Source organism: Vigna umbellata, chromosome 1, assembly GCF_029865625.1.
Source record: "Vigna umbellata cultivar VRB3 chromosome 1, Vumbellata_1.0, whole genome shotgun sequence".
Taxonomy (NCBI): Eukaryota; Viridiplantae; Streptophyta; class Magnoliopsida; order Fabales; family Fabaceae; genus Vigna; species Vigna umbellata.
The window spans coordinates 98,054,876-98,073,092 of record NC_142165.1 but is presented as its reverse complement, the minus strand read 5'-3'; the positions used below and the strand labels follow the sequence as shown (position 1 = coordinate 98,073,092).

General features: G+C 30.7%; 1 protein-coding gene across 3 annotated transcripts; it reads right to left on the bottom strand.

The window, feature by feature from the left end:
- Positions 1-540: 540 nt before the first annotated feature.
- LOC124834652 (zinc finger protein BRUTUS-like At1g18910) lies at positions 541-10,929 on the bottom strand. Of its 3 annotated transcripts, none has more exons than XM_047309399.2 (12): positions 10,460-10,923; positions 8,368-8,586; positions 6,582-6,776; positions 6,160-6,506; positions 5,766-5,997; positions 3,765-5,452; positions 2,932-3,150; positions 2,682-2,816; positions 1,293-1,527; positions 1,149-1,208; positions 913-984; positions 541-840 (listed from the first exon to the last, which is right to left on the bottom strand). In XM_047309399.2, exons 1-12 carry the CDS (start codon positions 10,739-10,741, stop codon positions 733-735), a joined length of 3,792 nt encoding a protein of 1,263 aa, XP_047165355.2. In that variant the 5' UTR covers positions 10,742-10,923; the 3' UTR covers positions 541-732. The 3 variants fall into 3 exon arrangements, with proteins under 3 accessions (XP_047165355.2, XP_087961144.1, XP_087961145.1); XM_088105018.1 differs by having other exon boundaries at positions 541-834; positions 10,460-10,920; XM_088105019.1 differs by lacking the exon at positions 2,682-2,816 and having other exon boundaries at positions 10,460-10,929.
- Between the last annotated feature and the right edge of the window lie 7,288 nt (positions 10,930-18,217).

Sequence of the window (18,217 nt, the reverse complement as noted above, 5' to 3'; positions counted from 1 at the left end):
CCTAAATAAAAAGAATAGTTTGTTGTCGTTTCCACTCTATTTATTAGTCTTTATGAAAAATAATCAAAGTTCATTTTTCAGTTAAGTTTATAATATTTTAATTCGTATGTCAATATCTTGAGGGACAAATTTATATTGATAAGTAATAAAAATATATTTAAGTCAGTTATATTATATAATAATCAATGTTTTTTTACTGTAATCAATGTTACTTTATCACATTTTATTTTGTGACATTTAAGGATGATATTGGGTTTAGGAAATAACGAGTTTAAGCATTGAAGAAAAGATCAAGTCTGCAGAGAGATTTAACCAATTTCATGCTAGACTCTCAAAATTACTATTATAATTATATACACATTGAAAAAATTAAAAGCAATCTATTAATAATTTATGCAAATAATTGTTGAAAAATGAAATCAATAAGATAATAAATTAATTTAAAGTTAATATATATATATATATATATATATATATATATATATATATATATATATATATATATATATATATGAAACAGAGTGAACAACGAATGTCTACTTGTAGAAAGTTGTCGGTCATGACATTTCGTGTTTTTCAAACTAAAGATGCATGATTATTCTGGCGTTTTGCAAAGAGAGATAATTTAAATGTGATGGACCACAAGGGATGATTATTTAGGCACAAGCAATGCAGATAAAGATTAAATGTTTTACAATCTATTGTTTAAAAACAGGTCTTGATGGAGAGGAATCATAGAACTCTGGTGTTGTAGGAACCACAGCTAGGGCATTTGTGGTAGAGCCAGTGGAAGGGAGTTGATCCTTTCTTTTCACAGTCATTACATAATATAGCCTGCAGCTTTATAGGAGGATCCATCAAAGTATGCATTTGAAAAAACCACACAATAAATAACAAAAATAGCTCACAAACCTGAGTTTGACCTGACATCTCATCGGAAATACTCTCTTCAGCCAATAACGCATCTAACATCCTAAAATATACCTGTGTTTCCAACAATATGAAAAATGTATCTTCATATGGATTTTATGAATTCACTCTCTCCAGTGCGTGTTAGTATGTGAAATTCAATGGCAAACGAGTTTTCAACAATATGATCAACATATATCCTATTATATGATACGTGATAACATTGAATAATAACTAACCTGCATGTCTCCAAGTGACTTGCTACATATGGGGCAGATATAATTAAAGCTTGTATATTCCTGAAAGTACCGTTCACAAATGCTACTAAAGTTGTTTCTGTACTTGTTGGATGTTTTTGAGGGGAAAAAAATACAAGGAAGTACCTGAAAACATGTTGAGTGCATCACATGACCACATGGGAGGGCTTTTACAGGAGAGCAGGATGTGAAAATATATTCATGACAAATTGGACAGTAGTCCTCTAAATGTTTCTCCCTGCATGTATGCGCCATAAGAGAACGGGACATACAAGCATTGCAATTCATACAGTGAAAGTAGTCTACACCCAAACCCTTTCCAACTCGGCACAGGTTACAGTAAGGACAATGGTAGATTTCCCTGTTGACCATTTCAAAAGAGGTTTTCATTAGCAATAGCTAAAATAAATTGTTAAAGAAGCAGTAACAAAAATTGAGAAGTTTAGCATAGAAATGTAAACACACTCGGGTCGACCTTTGTTGTTTCTGGTAATTAATTATAATGGGAATAATTTTTCCACTTCCGATTAGGATCCAATTTTATCGAGGAAATAATCACTTTCCAACATTCAAAATATCACACATTTGAAAAATGATATCATGTATTGCACACTAACACTAGCAACTACAATAATACCTTTCTGGGCAAACTAGTAACTATGTAGACAAAATCAACAACTACTGCAAATACAAGAGCATTCTTGTCTTCTAGATAAAAAAAGATGAAGAGAGTATGGCTAGCATTCTACAAACTTATGGATCAAGATTGCTCTATTTCATGTAGAGGCAGGTTTTAGTGCTGTGGTGTCCTCGAGTGAAAGAAATCACTGCACTCTGTTTTCGGACTAAAGAGAAAAGGAAGGTCGTCATACAGTGCAGCCATCAATACATGAGCTCTGAGTGGACATTCAACATTTACTATAAATATAACCAATGTAATCTTTCAAAGTTTGGACAGTCCTTATTATACAAGTCTTTTCTTTCTTTCACTTAAAATCTAAACTTATATTCTAAAATTGTAATAGAGTTTATTATAAATCTATAGTTCAGTCTATTTTTAAGTTTGATAGTTCTCACCTTACAAACCTATTTATTGAGGTTTAATTAAGTTCAAAACCCAAATTTTAAAAATAGGCATTCACATATTTGCTAGCTGATAGCATATAATTTAAATACTATCAATGAAAATCAAAATTGTTTATATAGTTACACAAAGTCGCCAATCAATAACGTAGTTATATTTGGCCTTTGATCAACAGTTTTTACGTTAAGTTGCTGATGTCAATTAATTATTTATTAGCTCCTTCCTAGACTCCGATTATCTCTTTAACTAGTGGGATTTATACCATAAAATAAGAGATTAGTGTGCAATCGCGGACACACAAATCTCAAAAACTATTGAATGTTCTATAGTATGGGTAATTTCATAGAACCCGCCAATGAATTAAAGTGACAAAAATATGAAATTTTCTATTAAGGTAAAGTATAGAAAAAGACCAACAAAGCTACTACTACCTTTCATCATCAAATAATTTGCAGATTCTGCAGTAATATTTTGCCATCGATAAATTGCAAGAAATTGTTGAGCATGTGGCACCGATTGGTTGAATCATCAAGCACTTCATACACATCATCTTTGTAATAGATTTTCTATATATATTTAGGCAATTGGCCAATGATCAAAATAGAAGTTATCAGTTCAAAAAATTAAACATTTAATTTTTTTAAACATAATTAAAACATCAATTGAACACAATAATTTTACCTATCAATTGAATGATCTGATTCGTCGTTATGACAATGTATGCAGGTATGAAGTTGGTTGCAACATGGAGCAAAAAGCTTACAATTCCTCTTGTAGTGTTTACATCCGTAGATTAGTTTGAGAGGATCCCTGTACGATGGATGCTTCCCAGGAAATTCCGGTTCATCATTTTTTATACTGACTTCTGTAGAAGAGATCTGCTGGCTAATAATCCAACGGCTGAAATTATGTGGAAAGTAAAGTTAAACTCCACACGAGCGGATCTGTTGCGTGAAATAAATTACTGAAAGCTGCAATTTAGCTCCCCATATCACATTTCAATATATTCATTTACGCAGTAGAATCCCGGCTGCTAAGAAATGTGTAGGTGCCAAATCTATATCAATATTCTATACTGGTGTTACAGTATCCCATTTCTAATTCACAGGCATTCAATCAACTATCCAAGGCATCATTTGATTCACAAGGACTACGGTAGGTTTACTCTATTCCAAATATTAATGGTAAGGAAAATCACGCTAAATTGCATAACTTTGTCATTACTGAATGTTAGAATTAGCTTATTTTAAAATTTGAAAAAATTGTCTAAAGGATCATTCAGCAGTAAAACTGACAAATGAAACCAACCGGGTACTGATAAATTGTTACGCTAAAATTGAAGATGAAACTGTAGTTTCCCAACTCTTTCAAAAGCTTAAGTTGGTTATAAAGGATCTAAAACCATGTCATTTACCAACTCTCCCATAAGCTTCAGATGTTAGGTGAAGGCATGTGAATGGATTTTTAACTGACATCTAAAAAAAGAACACCAGAAAATAACCAATAAAACCAACCTCATCAGTAGGTTCTGTATTATGTACGACTTTTTCTGAGGATCTAAGCAAGAGTCACGAGACACCCTTCTTATCACAGTCTCCAGATCATCTTGGCTCAATTTCAAAAGTCGGTCATAACGCCCAGACTCGTCACAAAGCTTAGACGACTTACCTACATTGACTACCGGATTCATGAAGTCTGCTACCTCATTGCAAGCATGTTTGTCGTGATCATGAAATTGATTTGTGCTTTTTGAACATTGATTATCTTCTTTTTCTGCATTATGAACCTTAACATTATCATTGTGGTTGCAGTTAGACAGCTCAACATTATCACCGACACGATCCTTCTCCAAAAAATTTATGCTCTTGTTGGCAGATGATTCTTCTTGCAATTCATTTAGAATTTCTTCAGATAAATATTTGGATATGATCTCCATTGGCTCAACAGGCTGAGGAGGGGCATCATTTGAGCCCTCCGTTACCTTAGCTAAACTGTACCCATCCCACCATTCACCTAACCATTCACCAAACATTGTATTTTTAGTAGCCATGGACCATAAGAACATTGAAACGTGTTGTTCTTCCTGTGTCAAAGATGCCATTAGCCAAGGTATCATATCTTGTAATATTTCTGCTCTTATTCTTCCAAGCATGCATCCCATGATCTTCCCTTGCTCCTGATTTGTGAAGAATTTTCTAATTATAGGCCAAATTTCTATTTCCTCACGGTTTATATGATTGGAAAGCGATGTATGCATTGATTTGCACATTTCTTGCAGCTTCCTGCATAAATGCTGATACCTCCTCAGTCCCGCCTCCTTTACATTTGAATCAGTTGTAGAAACTGAAAGATGTAATCTAGACATCTTATCAAGGATGTGAGATATTTTATTGAAGTGTTCAATTTCATGTTTGTGATCAAAAGTGTAGGCATGGCTAATGTTTTTTAGTTTTCCTCTTGCCTCCAAGGCTGGAAAAACTATCTCATCCTCAGCATCACTGTGGATTTGATGAAGAAAATATATGAGATGGAATCGTTTTTGGAAATCCATAAGCAACTTACCATTTTTTTCTAGCTGGGCTGAGCCAAGAACTAGGAACTCCAAATCTTTCTTGATAGCTTTGTGAAAGAAAAATATTAGGTCAATTGGTTTCGGATCATCAAGAAAGGAAATAGAAGATAGTTCTGCTGCATGTAATGCAGGATACTGATATAACTTCCCAACTGTGGCAGGAAAAAATATGTGCAGATTAATTCCTATAGAATATGGTATCTCATGCTTGTTTACATTACTGGATCCAGATGAGGAGGAACAGGACAAAGAATTCTGGTCTGAGATTTTATAAAGCTGCTTCTCAGAATTTAAGAAAGAAAATCCATGAGCTTCCTTAATTTGTTCAGGTGACTTAAAGCATCTTCTTTTGAACATGGTTTGCAAGTCTAGTCTGAATTTTTCAATAGAGGTTTTACCTGAATAACCAATGCGGAACCACTCATGTAACAATGATGAAAAAGCTTTACAGACAGAATTGTTTCCTTTCTTTATGCAATAGAGAATTGACCTGGACTCTTTTTCAGACAATCGAACTGAAAACCAAGTTATAACACATTTGAGCAACCCCAGAGGCATCATATGTAGGCTCAAGCTTAGAAGTCTCTCTTGCATTCCATTTCTGCAGTTCTTTCTAAATATGGTAAACACCTGATAAAAAACATAAGGGTTCCAAATTGGTAACTCTTTTATATGTTAGCATGTAGCATCCCTCTCGGGTAGGAAACTCAATTTGTTGAAAAAATATGAAAGTCTAAAAATTGATTTTCTAAAACAAATAGAGATTTGTTCTATTCTCTGAGAGTAAGAAAATTTTCATGGATGAGAACATTACATCAATGTTTTTTATTAAGTGGATAGGTTAGGTACTCTACTTGCTATCTTAATAAAAAAAATGATACCATATTACTAATTTCATTCCCTGCCTTCCCAGGTAATGAAATTAGTGATTTAAATATTATACCTCATTTTCTTGAAAAGCAAATTGTTTGTTGACTCCTGACACAAATGATTCAAGTTTTCGGCAAAGCTTCTCTACGAACTTGGTCAAAGGTATTCCACTTTCTGAGTTATAGAATAGCAACTGTTGTATATCTTCAATGTTACTTTCACTCAGAAATTGTTCAATAGACTTGGACAACCAGCCATAAGCATATTTACTCAGTACAGGATTAAAGAATTTTTTCTGAGCATTGCTGTAATAATTGAATTACATCAAGTAATTAGACGATTGAGAACTACAATAATAAGCATTTTAGATAGCAGAGAAGAATAGACCTACAGGAACTTTAGTAAATAACATAAAACAAATTAGTCAGATTCCAGTCACGCCAAAAAAAAATTGTCAGAAGCACTACCTATAGAAGATGAGGACATCGGCAAAGAACTTTAGTTGGATAAGTACTGAGTCTAAATTCTGAAAACAGCTGGATTTTCTTAGTAGGTAAAGTTCTTTCAGAATTTCTTTCAAATCTTTCTTGATGGCATTATGCCAAAAATGAAGGACGTTAACCTGGTTGGCCCCATCTTCTATTTCTCGGCCATTAACTTCCGTCATACTTGAAGTTTCTTCGCTTTTCCTAATAGAACTCAGCTCTAGTGATCTTTCTATATGTAGGAAACCCTCAACACCTTGAAATTCTCCACTCTGAAAACAGGTCTCAGTAAAGGTTTGTTTGTTGCTTCTAAGCCAAGAAACCAAAACCTTCATAATGGTATCTAAGTTAGTATAAAAAGGAAGTTTATTCAAATACATGAATTACTGAACTGTGTGGCCTACCTCTTGCAGGGCTTTTTCCATTGGAACGATTTCACTTAAACACTGGGTAACTTCTGATTGCTTACTTGCAGAAAGGAAGGATACCATCCATGGCAAAACTTCCTCCAGCAACATTATAGGAACACTACATATGAATTGCCACACAAGAGAGGCCTGTTCTTCAGTTGATAATTTCTCCATCAACAGGGGAAAAACCTGCAGTAGCAGTAGTGCACAAAATTGATAATACGAGTTTCAGAATTCCAGACTGTCTATATACTTGCTCACGTAAATATACACACACACACACACATTAGATAATACGGTCATAATTTAAAATACGCCACAAAATGTAATTTAGTATTGCTTGTTTGTCTTGTTTTTCCCCATCATACGTTTTCTTATCCTAGAATGAACGTAGTGATGCAGATAGTTGAAATTGACAAAGCATATGTACAAGAAATTAATTGCTGCAAAACTAAATTTTAACCATGCATCTAAGATAAAGGTGTACCAAGCCAAATAGCTAGTCATAATTGACACCAACGTGAACACTTTCATTGGTCGGATTAACGTCTGTTGAACATAGGTTTTGTCTTGCACATTCAATAAAGAAAGAATGAGTTCTCGTCCTTTTCAAATGTCAGCGAAAATAGATCTTAACTCGATCACTCAATTAAGAGTCTTCAGTGATAAAGATGGACGGTTTGACCACTTGATAAAGTGTACATAACTAAAGTTGAAAGCAGGCTTTTTTGCATTTTACCATATATTGTTAGTTGTTTTCTTCAAGTGAATCTATTCATAACAAGCTGTGACCTGAGTAAGCTCCAAGTTAAGAGAATGTCATAATACTCATCAAGACTAGTTAGCATATTAATATAGATTTGTTTTCTTATACAGCAATGCTATAATTAGTCAGTTATAATTACGAAAAATAATTAGCTGCGTGGTCAGTCCTTTATTCGCCTCTGTTCTTAAACATTTACTACACAAGTTAATTAGGAGTAATGTATAGTGTTTCTCCCAAAAGCTCCTTATTTCTAATAAAATACACTATATCACCATAAAATCTACCAATAACAACTTAAAAAGAGTAGTCATGATAACAAAGAGAAGTTAGCTTTCGCAATAATGCAGTAAAGGGCTTTGGGGCAGTTTGATCTTTTTTAACAAGATAAAAGTGCCTACCTACTCATTACAAGATAGCGCTAATTTCCCAGTATAGTTGCTTTCAACATCATGGTCTGTATCCCATAAGAAAAATGGAAGCAAAAAATCAAATATTTCCTCCAATTCTTACAAGACATATTTTAGAAGAAACTATCGACCCCTTTTAGAAACCCTTCTATAATTTAAATACGATTTTATATTATTTTTCTCATTTACTCCTATCAAATATTATAAGTATTTGTGTTTTGTATAAATCAATAGTAATAAAAGTTTATTAGATTAATAACAAAAGCTAATTCGAAATATTAAAAATTAAACTAAATTAATTCTTTTCATTGATAGTGTGTTTATATTAAAAATGTCTTACATTAAGAATCAGAGGAAGTATATTACAAAAAATTGTATTATATGCAATAATCCAGTGTTGATGTCAACAAATTAATGGAACGTGTTTAAACTGCACTTAATGAAGCAAGTATCTTTCACAATAGGTTCAGATTAATGGGAATTAAACAAAACAAAAGCGAAACAAATTAACCAAATAAATGCCTTTCTGTCAGTAAAAAATGACGGAAGAACATTTCATGTAACTAGAGTATATTTTCATAAATCACAAAAAATAGCAAACAGCCACCTGTTTTTCTTCTTTCAGCATATGTTTGTAGATGCAGGTTTGCAAGATACCAATACAGTACACAAGTTCTTGGAACAGCTTCGAAATATTCTCTTTAGGAACCATCAGCTCTTCCAAGAAGTGGAAAACAGATCCAAAAAGCTCCGAGGTGCTGTTATGTTCAAGCGAATATGTACAAACGACATTTTTCACATGAGCATCCAGTGCAAGAAAGATAACCTGCCAAAAAAGTTTCAAAATTGATATTCAGAAGTGTCAACTTGACTAGAGATAACAATCACAAAGCTCATCGTCAGTTGTCACAGACAGGCATTTCAGCTCCAAACATGCGCTTGCAGTCATGAAGACAAATATTTGAGAAACGTATCGAGCGAGAAAAGAAGGCAATGCAATCCTCTTTCCATACTTTTGTTTGTAGAGATGATTGAATAGGAATAGAACGAGAAAAGGTCAATTTAGTTCTTAAAATTGCATCTCACTTTCATATTCCCTTGAACAAAGAAAAACTCAAACTAGTCCCTGAAATTATCTAGAGTTTCATTTAAACCTTTGAAATTAACTTCTTTTTTACTGTAGGGTAAAGTTAAATTATAATAATGGCATATGGTTAGCGATAACATGAAAAAATAATTGATTAACTTTGAAGGCTTAATGAAACCTTAAAAATTTCAAAGACTTATTTGAGTTTTATTTAATTTTAGGAATTAGAGAATTTTATAATAAAACAATGTTTTTATTAATTAATAATTGTATTGATCAGTTACTCAACTAGTGGCAATCCAAGTGTACCATCAACATTAGTCGATAGGTACCAACATGTAAAAAGTCAAAAAAAGATCATTTTGTCACAGTTAATTTTAGGATTTGACATTTCTTATTTAATTTTCCTTGTAAAAAACAAAAAATACTGAAAACTACATAAGTGAAACACCAGTAGCAGCAGCAGTAAGAATATTATTTTTGCATCCCAACTCAATAATTGTATACCTAGATAAGACAAATAAAGTATCCATGAATATTATTAAATTTAGTTTCTGACTTGTAATATTTAGATTAGTCAAACATGTATCTAATATGTCTATAGTAACATAAATATTTTTAAATTTTTTAAATTAAAAATGAACAAAAAAATAAATATCTTTATATCTATTTTTAGCTTTATATAAATTCTTATTTTAAATTATAAAATTATTTTATTCTATTTTTACTTTATTTTGGAATTAATAAAATTATAGTTTTCTTAATTGTTATTCGGTATTGAAGAGAAAAATTATGTCTTCTTTTTACATTAAATTCTTAATAATACAATTTTTTATAAAATATTATTTAATACATATTTGAATAAACATGGTACCAGAACAATATGTATTACCTAATATGAATAAATTTAAGACATAAATTTTACATTCATTTCATATAAAAAATAAAATATAAATATAAATTGTTATTTCAAAAATGAAAAGATAAGCATAATCAAATCCGAATCACCTTAAATAATTCAGTAAATGTGTGTATATAAATTAATTTAAAAGAAGTATAATCTCTATTAAAGCGTAACCAAAAGTAGGTTAATTCTCTAGACATTACTATATATCAAATATCCCATGAACTCTGTCTCTTATGTCTCTTCCTATCACCACATATCACCTGTTATACCTACATTTTTCTCTCCATCGCTTGGTTGGGTAGGTAATGCAATTTTATTTATTTTTTGCCTCATGTCTATATCCTACAGTTCACCGTCAAAACATAAAATTAACAAATTAATTAATTAATTAAAACTTACCCAGAAGATGAGTAAAGGGATTTAGCACATAAGAATCAAGCATTTTAAGAAAGAAATAATGAAGTTTGAAATCAAGGGTTCATTTATCAAATTACTCAAACTAACAGGAGAATCTGGACACAAACAAATTATATTTTGCTGCCTCATTTGCAGTAGCAAAGTTGGAAATCATAGCTGAAACAATAGCACTCAATACTTGATCATTTTAACTGTTAATTACAAACTAAACTACTTTCACAAGTAACGTGTATTTCGTCAACAACATATATTTCTTAGCAACGAAACAGAGCGTAGACTGAAACTGACCTCGTCTTCCGCAGCACAGTGATACTTATGTGCTAATTTCAGAAACTGGAACCTACGTTGAAGCAGAAGGATCAGTTGGTGGCAACGGCGTGGCTCGTTCTCCAACGACGCCGTTTCCGCCAAGAGACGAAGGTGATCGAGTTCAGAGCGAAAAGCCTTGTGAAAGCAAACAAAGACGAGTATGGGAGCATCGACGATCGGAATTCGCAACAGAATGTCTGCCACGTCTTCCTCATCGTTCTCCTCCTCTTTATCGGACAGGGAAGGATCGCCGTCGTCCATCCACGGCGGAAGTTCCGGCAGCAAGCACCATCAACGGCGAAAGAGGGAAAAGGGAGGTTCTGGTGGGAGAGTGGCATGGAATTTATCTCTCCCTCTAGTAATTTTTTATGCGGAAAAATAAAAAATGGAAAATAGAAAAAGAGATTGACGCTGACAATTGGAAAGAGACCTCGTAACTAACGGCCAAGAGCGTTTGCGTCTTGCGAAATAAGGAGAGAGGTGGCATGAAGAGTGCCTGTTCTAGGGTTTAATAATTGCCGCGTCACTGTCACGCGCGTTTTAACTAATGCCTTTGGCGCGCTGAGAATTCCTTTGAATAATAATGGGTCGAATTCTCTCCTCTATTTACTTTCTTTATGGTGTGGTTTTTCTCTATTTTTTAAATTTAGAATAAAATTACTTAACAAAAATATAATGGGGATTTTTTCACTCAATTAACACACTTTGGTTTCTTTTTTAATAATTTATTCTGTCAATTATTTACGCAAATAACATACTTTATTATACATATTCAACTTTTTCCATCTTTGAAAAGTTAAATTATGAACGAAGTTATTGAATTCTAGTAAAAAAGATAAGTCGAAATTTGATTTCCCACGGATTTGAATTTTGAATTGGGTTTTAATATTTTGTGTTTTTAAATTTAAAATGGAAGAAATGAATTATTTTAAGAAAATATTAAAACACAATTGGTTTAAAAATATTAATTTATAAAAATAACTGCAGAGAATATAATAATTTATAAAAATAATTATTTATAAATGCATATATTTTAAACCATTTGTAATTTTTTTTAAACGTGTGAATAAGAAAAGATTGTTAAAAAAGAAAGAAATAGTTGTAAAAAACAGTGCGAAGTATTTGTATAAATTATTAATTTGTAAACAGTGAATATAATAACTAAAATGTTGATAAATTGAAAAAATAAAATAAAACAATTATGCAAAGAAACATAATAATTTGTAGAAGTATTTTTTTAAGTAACGTTATTTCTCCTTTTTATCTATTATTGTTATTATCATCGTTATTATAATAATTATACTCATGAATATAAATTAATTATAAAATCATATAAGTAAGAAATTTGAAATTTTATTTGATATAAATTAATAAAATTTTGGAATGATAATTGAAATGAAGTAACTTACAAATAAAAAAGTTGCCAAAAAAATATTTGAATATTTAGTTGAGAGTAATTAAAATTTCATTTAAAATTTTTAAGTGAAAGATATCAAATTAGATTAACATAAATATATTTGAGATGAAATGAATAAACACTAAATCAAACATGGAACTATGTTGTGATGGTTGATATAGGTAGTGTCTTATAAGTCATAATAATTTCTTCTAGGTTTTTTAGGTAGATCTTTGGTTTGAATAAATTGTTTAATATTGTTATGAGATTCTTTACAACGCACGCTTAGGTATAAAACTTGAATCGTTTTTTTATGGAATAAGCTCATCCAATAACTTAAATACTATGGAAACTTCCAATGGGTTAGTAGTTATGGAAGCATAATGGTGGTGGGAATATGGTGCATATATGGTTAGTTTGATATGTGAAAAGATGGTAGCTTCTTCTCCAAGTAGTATTGTCAAAACAGACCACCTTGTTCAACTTGGTTCGATCCACAATGTATTGACTAATTAATGAGTTAATCTAATCCGGTTCACTTATCAGCGAGCCGACAAAATTGAAACCTAACCCAACTCACCACAGGTTGATGTATTGACTCATTTAATCACAATTTTTTTTAATTAATAAAAATAACAAAAAAATTACAATTCAAATATAAATAAAGAGGAATGATCATAAACTATATTTATGATTAATCAAACATAAGATTTCATTCACACAAAGAAATCATAAAATCTTTTCAACAAAATTTTTAGTAGATTCATATCGATTCAAAATTGTTTTTGTATAAAAATTGAGTTATTAGGTATAGATTTATGGATTTTTCATGTTGTCAAATTGTTTCATACAAAAATAATTACATGCGAGTCTTGATTTCAATATTTTGTAAATTGACTAACCCAACAAAACATACTTATTAGAAAAATTATGTGGGTTATTGAGTCAATCTAGCTCAGTACAAGTTCAACTCGGATGAGCCGAGTTCAAAATTAGCCCGTATCGAAATTTCAAAAAAAAATTCAACCCAACTCGGCCTGAATTCGTGGTGGACAGGGTTTGCTCACGGGTTGTTCCAACCCGTTTTGACAGCACTACCTCCAAGCTATATGACTCAAGTAAGATAAGAGATCGCCTTGGTGTTTAATGTGCTCTTGATAGAGGTTTGATCAACTCTTAAGGAATGATGACTAAAGAAAACAAAAATGTGGTGTTCTAGCCTTGGTGACCTAAGTTAAGTAATATGACACAAATTTGACATCATAACAATACTTAATTCAAAGGTAAATTTGCTTGGGAAAGACACCTCTTAGGTAATCCTAAATGTGTTTTCAAATTGTAAAATTAAAACCCCAATACTTTAATTTGGAGACCAAGGTAAAACCCTCTCCATTAAGAGGATGACATATGGTCACTACTAAGAAGAAATCATCTCCATTAGGAGCATGACACTTGACCATTACTAAGGAGAAATTCTCTTCATTATGAGCATGCCACATGACAAAAGTATGTGTCTTGAAAAAGATAACAACTTGGAGACTACTCTAGCTAAGGGCCAACGAGTTTCTAAAAGGTTTGCTCACCAAGTTAAGTTTTTACTCTAGATCCATGTTGGTTCATCCCTCTAGACCTAAAACCTTACACTACAACCCAAGGCCCAAAAGAAATCATAAACTATTTGACTCGTTATACAAGGCTTGACCTACAAGGGACTCATTGATGACCCATGATAACAAGAGTTTGGGTCCACCTTCCACAAATGACTTCAACTCTTTTTTAGTGTGTTTGGCTACTAACTAAGGGGTATGCCATCAATTTTTCAATGATTGAGCATTCATGCAACATTGATATCATACTTGATATGTAAGTATTCCTGGACAATTTATTTGTTAATTGATTTAAGTGAATAACATACTATATTGGAGTAATTAGATTATGTAATCCTTGATAAGTCCAATCATGTTGGATTACCATTGTTATTGGGTTGTAAAATGTGTAGGTAAAATCATAACTATTTAAAATTTTCATTATGGTGGCTATTTTAGATAAATCATCCAAAGTAAATTATTATAGTAGTTTAATTAAATCATCAGAGAATTATAACTCATTTTGTCATATTCAATCTTTGTACATTGAGACAACATTGTATGTTTCAAAGTTCACAAATTCATCATGAAATTGTTATTAAAAAACATTTTAAAGGATGAGAGAGAAATATGTATTAAATTGACATTAACACCAACTCCTAAATTATGATAAACTATTGAACATATTGAAACATGTATTCTAATAAAATTCTAAAGAAAATAGGAGTCTCAATTGTTTGCTATAAAACTCAAAATTTCGTTATGATTTTCTCCAAAAGCTTAAGAGACTACTAAAGAGAGAAAGATATATTCAAATTATCTTTGGTTTTAAGATATACTACTAAACATACAAAAATACTAAATTTATTTTTCTAAATTACTATTCTTTAATATTTCTTTTCTAAAATATTATAGTTCGACATATTTATCTTTTTGAATTTTCAATTTTATTTTTATTTTTCTAAACTTTTATTTTCAAAATATTCATTTTTTTAGTTACTTAATTTTCAAATTATTTTATTTTAGTTTATTTTTTCTTTAATTTTTCCATCATTGTCCTTTATTTTTAAATAAAAACAAAATTTTAAATTGAAAACTAACACGGTATTCGATTTTTCGGAAATCAAATTTCATCTTCGATTTTTTGAAAACTAAATTTTAAATTATTACAGTAGACCATATTATCTATATAAATAAAAGTGTATACCGTGAAGAAAAGATCTACAATGGGAGAATATCTTAATTTCTAACTCACACATAATATATATATATATATATATATATATATATATATATATATATATATATATATATATATGTGTGTGTGTGTGTGTGTGGGTCCTTAAAAGGTGTACTATGTTTTTTAATTCACAACCTAAAATATTATTTGACTTCACTCGTTAATACGATTTAATAATGTCACCTACTCATACTCCATCTTACATTATTTTCATTTTAACCCTTATCACTTAATTAAAAAAATTCATATAGTTAGCTGACAACTAATAATGGTAAACTTAATTTATTCATTTTTTAGTCATTAACAGTTATTTAGTCATTAATAACTATATAAGACCCATCAAAAATATTTGTCTTAATAGTAACAATTTTATTACTAGTAGTAATAAATTTTTTTTGAATGGAAAATATAATAAGTTTATGTAAAAATAAAATGTGAAAAGCTAAATAAGAAATTTTGATAGCTTAAATGGTAGAAAATTGTGGTGATTTCAATAACATGGGTTCAAACTTTTTTCTACCTTTTTGTTTTAAAAAAAATTTAAAATATTGATAGTAGATAAGCACTCCACGTTTGAAGACATTATTGAGAAATCCAATATGCCAACTGGTGATTAAAATATTAATATAGTAAGATAATATTATAAAATAATAAATAATATTAAAAAATTGTTAAATAGTAAAAATTTTGGACTATAAATAGCCATGAGAGGGGAGGTTATTCTGCATAAAGAGAGGAAGAATCAAGTGAGAAATAGAGAAGAAAGAGTTAAGAAGAAATTTTTAGTTGCAAGAAGAGTAGAGGTTCTGGAGGGTTTTCGGGGAAACAAATTTTGAGTAAGAGATTAAGTCTGGAACAAAGGTAGGGGAGCTAACCTTTCTAAGCTTTTATATTATGATCTAGTATTGTTTTATTACTATTCATGTCTAGAAATTATGTGTGAATACTGTTAATGAAAAACATATGTTATTGTATATCTATCTATATTGAATTTTTGTGTTAATATTATATGTTGTCCATTATGACGCACCTCTCTTTCGTGGAAGTCTACTCGACAAGTTTTTAACTTAAATCTTTTTGAACAGATTATGTACTGTTAAATTATTGTGCAATATATCTTGTTGAAATGAAATTTTTTGATGAATTCATGTTATTGTGGTAGATATGGAATTATGAATTATAATTGTGATGGTAGGATAGAGGAATCCTAAAAACCGGAGTTGGTAAATCCCTGATCATAGAGCAGCCCTGGTCAAATCCAATAAGTTTGTGAGTTTGATTCGTCAAACATTTGATTCTTCTCCGGTGACCATTTATGGTGATATTTTAGTATTGTTAATTTATTTTGTGACATATTCATTTTGTATGATTTCTGTGATGATTGTATTTTATTATATTGGATTTTAATTTATGCATATGAACATGATATGAGTATTATGCAGAGATTTTGTAATGGTATAATATGAGTTGAGGAATATGAGCATGGTATGAGTCTCGTGGAGAGATTCTGTAATGATATGGTATTAGTGTATATGTTGATGTTGAAGGTCCTGTTGTTGGAGGTTATCCTGATACTAGTATTTTGGGGAGATTTTGTAATTGTATAATATGAGTTGAGGAATATGAGCATGGTATGAGTCTCGTGGAGATATCCTGTAATGATATGATATTTGTGTATATGTTGATGTTGAGGGTCCTGTTGTTGGAGGTTATCCTGATACTCTAATAATAATTCAGTCTCAAGTATAGAAGGATGAATTATGTGTGAGAGGGGCAGGAGGTCCTAGTCTATATGTCAGTTTTGGACATAGTGTTGAGGACTAACCTTGTGGATGGTATGGAGTATTTTGGAAGTGTATTTGTAAGAAGAAGTAGAAGTCATCACAAGTGCATAACCACCCATGACCGCTCATCAACGTATCATCCGAATGAGTGTCTACTGGGTATTGTGGGATGAGCGTCTATTGGGTATTGTGGGATGAGTGTCTATTGGGTATTGTGGAATGAGTGTCTATTGAGTATTGTGGGATGAGTGTCTATTGGGTATTGTGGGATTAGTGTCTATTGGGTATTGTAGAATGAGTGTCTATTGAGTATTGTGGGATGAACGTTTATGGGGTATTGTGGGATGGGTGTCTATTAGGAATTGTGGTGTGATGGGATGAGTATCTATGGTGCGATTGTTGTATGATGATATGAGGATGTCTGAAATAATTATTATGTGATGTTTGTTGAGTGTATCAAAGTAATTATGCATGTTTTATAAATGATTTGTTACATGTTAGCTCACCCTACTTGTTTGTGTTTGTGTATGTGCGATGATCGTACAATTCGTTATACGGGAGCAGATGAAGGAATATCGTCTGATTCAGTGCCAATGAAATAAGATATAGAAGAATAAATTAGAAGAATTCAAGTTATATTTATGAATTTGTAGAAATCTGAGTTTAAAATATATATATATATATATATATATATATATATATATATATATATATATATATATATATATATATATATATATATATACACATACATATATATATATATATATATGCATACATATATATATATGCATACATATATATATGTATGCATACATATATATATATGCATACATATATATATATATATGCATACATATATATATATATGCATACATATATATATATATGCATACATATATATATATATGCATACATACATATATATATGCATACATATATATATATATGCATACATACATATATATATACATACATATATATATATATACATATATATATATATACATATATATATATATATGGGTTTGCTAACGCGCGATGTTCAGTTAGTACATTTTAGCAATGTGTACCGGGTTTTAGTAGACAAAAATACTCTTATATATCATGGATTCTAAGTTTTAAGGTTAAGGGTATTTTAATAATTTTCATTCTCAAAACTAAAAAAAAAAAAGAAACCCCCTAAACCCTTACTCACCTCTCTCATTCCTCTCAACCATTTCTCTTTCATCTCTCTCACTCCAACCTTTTCTCTGTCATCCCTACTATAGCCCCAATTCAATGGAAAAAATAAAAAACACTCAGCTGTTAAACAATTTCTTACAAAAAATGATTTTATAATGAGTTTTCATTTTATAATTTTTGTCTTATCTAATTTTATCTAATTTTCACAAGCATAATGACATCAAAGGAATTGGTAATTAGCCTGGAAAAAATCAAAAACACTCTGTTGTTAAACAATTTCTTACAAAAAATGATTTTATAATGAGTTTTCATTTTATAACTTTTGTCGTATATAATTTATCTAATTTTTAGAAGCATAAATCCGAAGGAATTGGTAATTGGCCTGGAGGGTTTTTTTAGAGATGATGATTCAACATATGTAGATGATGAAATTAGAGAGGTTAGTGAAGATGGTGAAATTGAAGAGATCTTGAATGAACCTTTGCCTGAAGGTGAATATGTCAATGACTCAACTCTTTACAAAGACAAATTGTTTAACGGCAAGTG

What these genes read in the sequence shown, in the direction of transcription:
- LOC124834652 (XM_047309399.2), bottom strand. Translation starts at nt 10,741, where the DNA reads ATGGACGACGGCGATCCTTCCCTGTCCGATAAAGAGGAGGAGAACGAT. An exon ending in AAATTATTTGATGATGAAAG is followed by an intron (nt 1,528 to 2,681) that starts GTAGTAGTAGCT and finishes AATGGTCAACAG; the next exon opens with GGAAATCTACCATTGTCCTT. An exon ending in AGATGTCAGGTCAAACTCAG is followed by an intron (nt 841 to 912) that starts GTTTGTGAGCTA and finishes CCTCCTATAAAG; the next exon opens with CTGCAGGCTATATTATGTAA.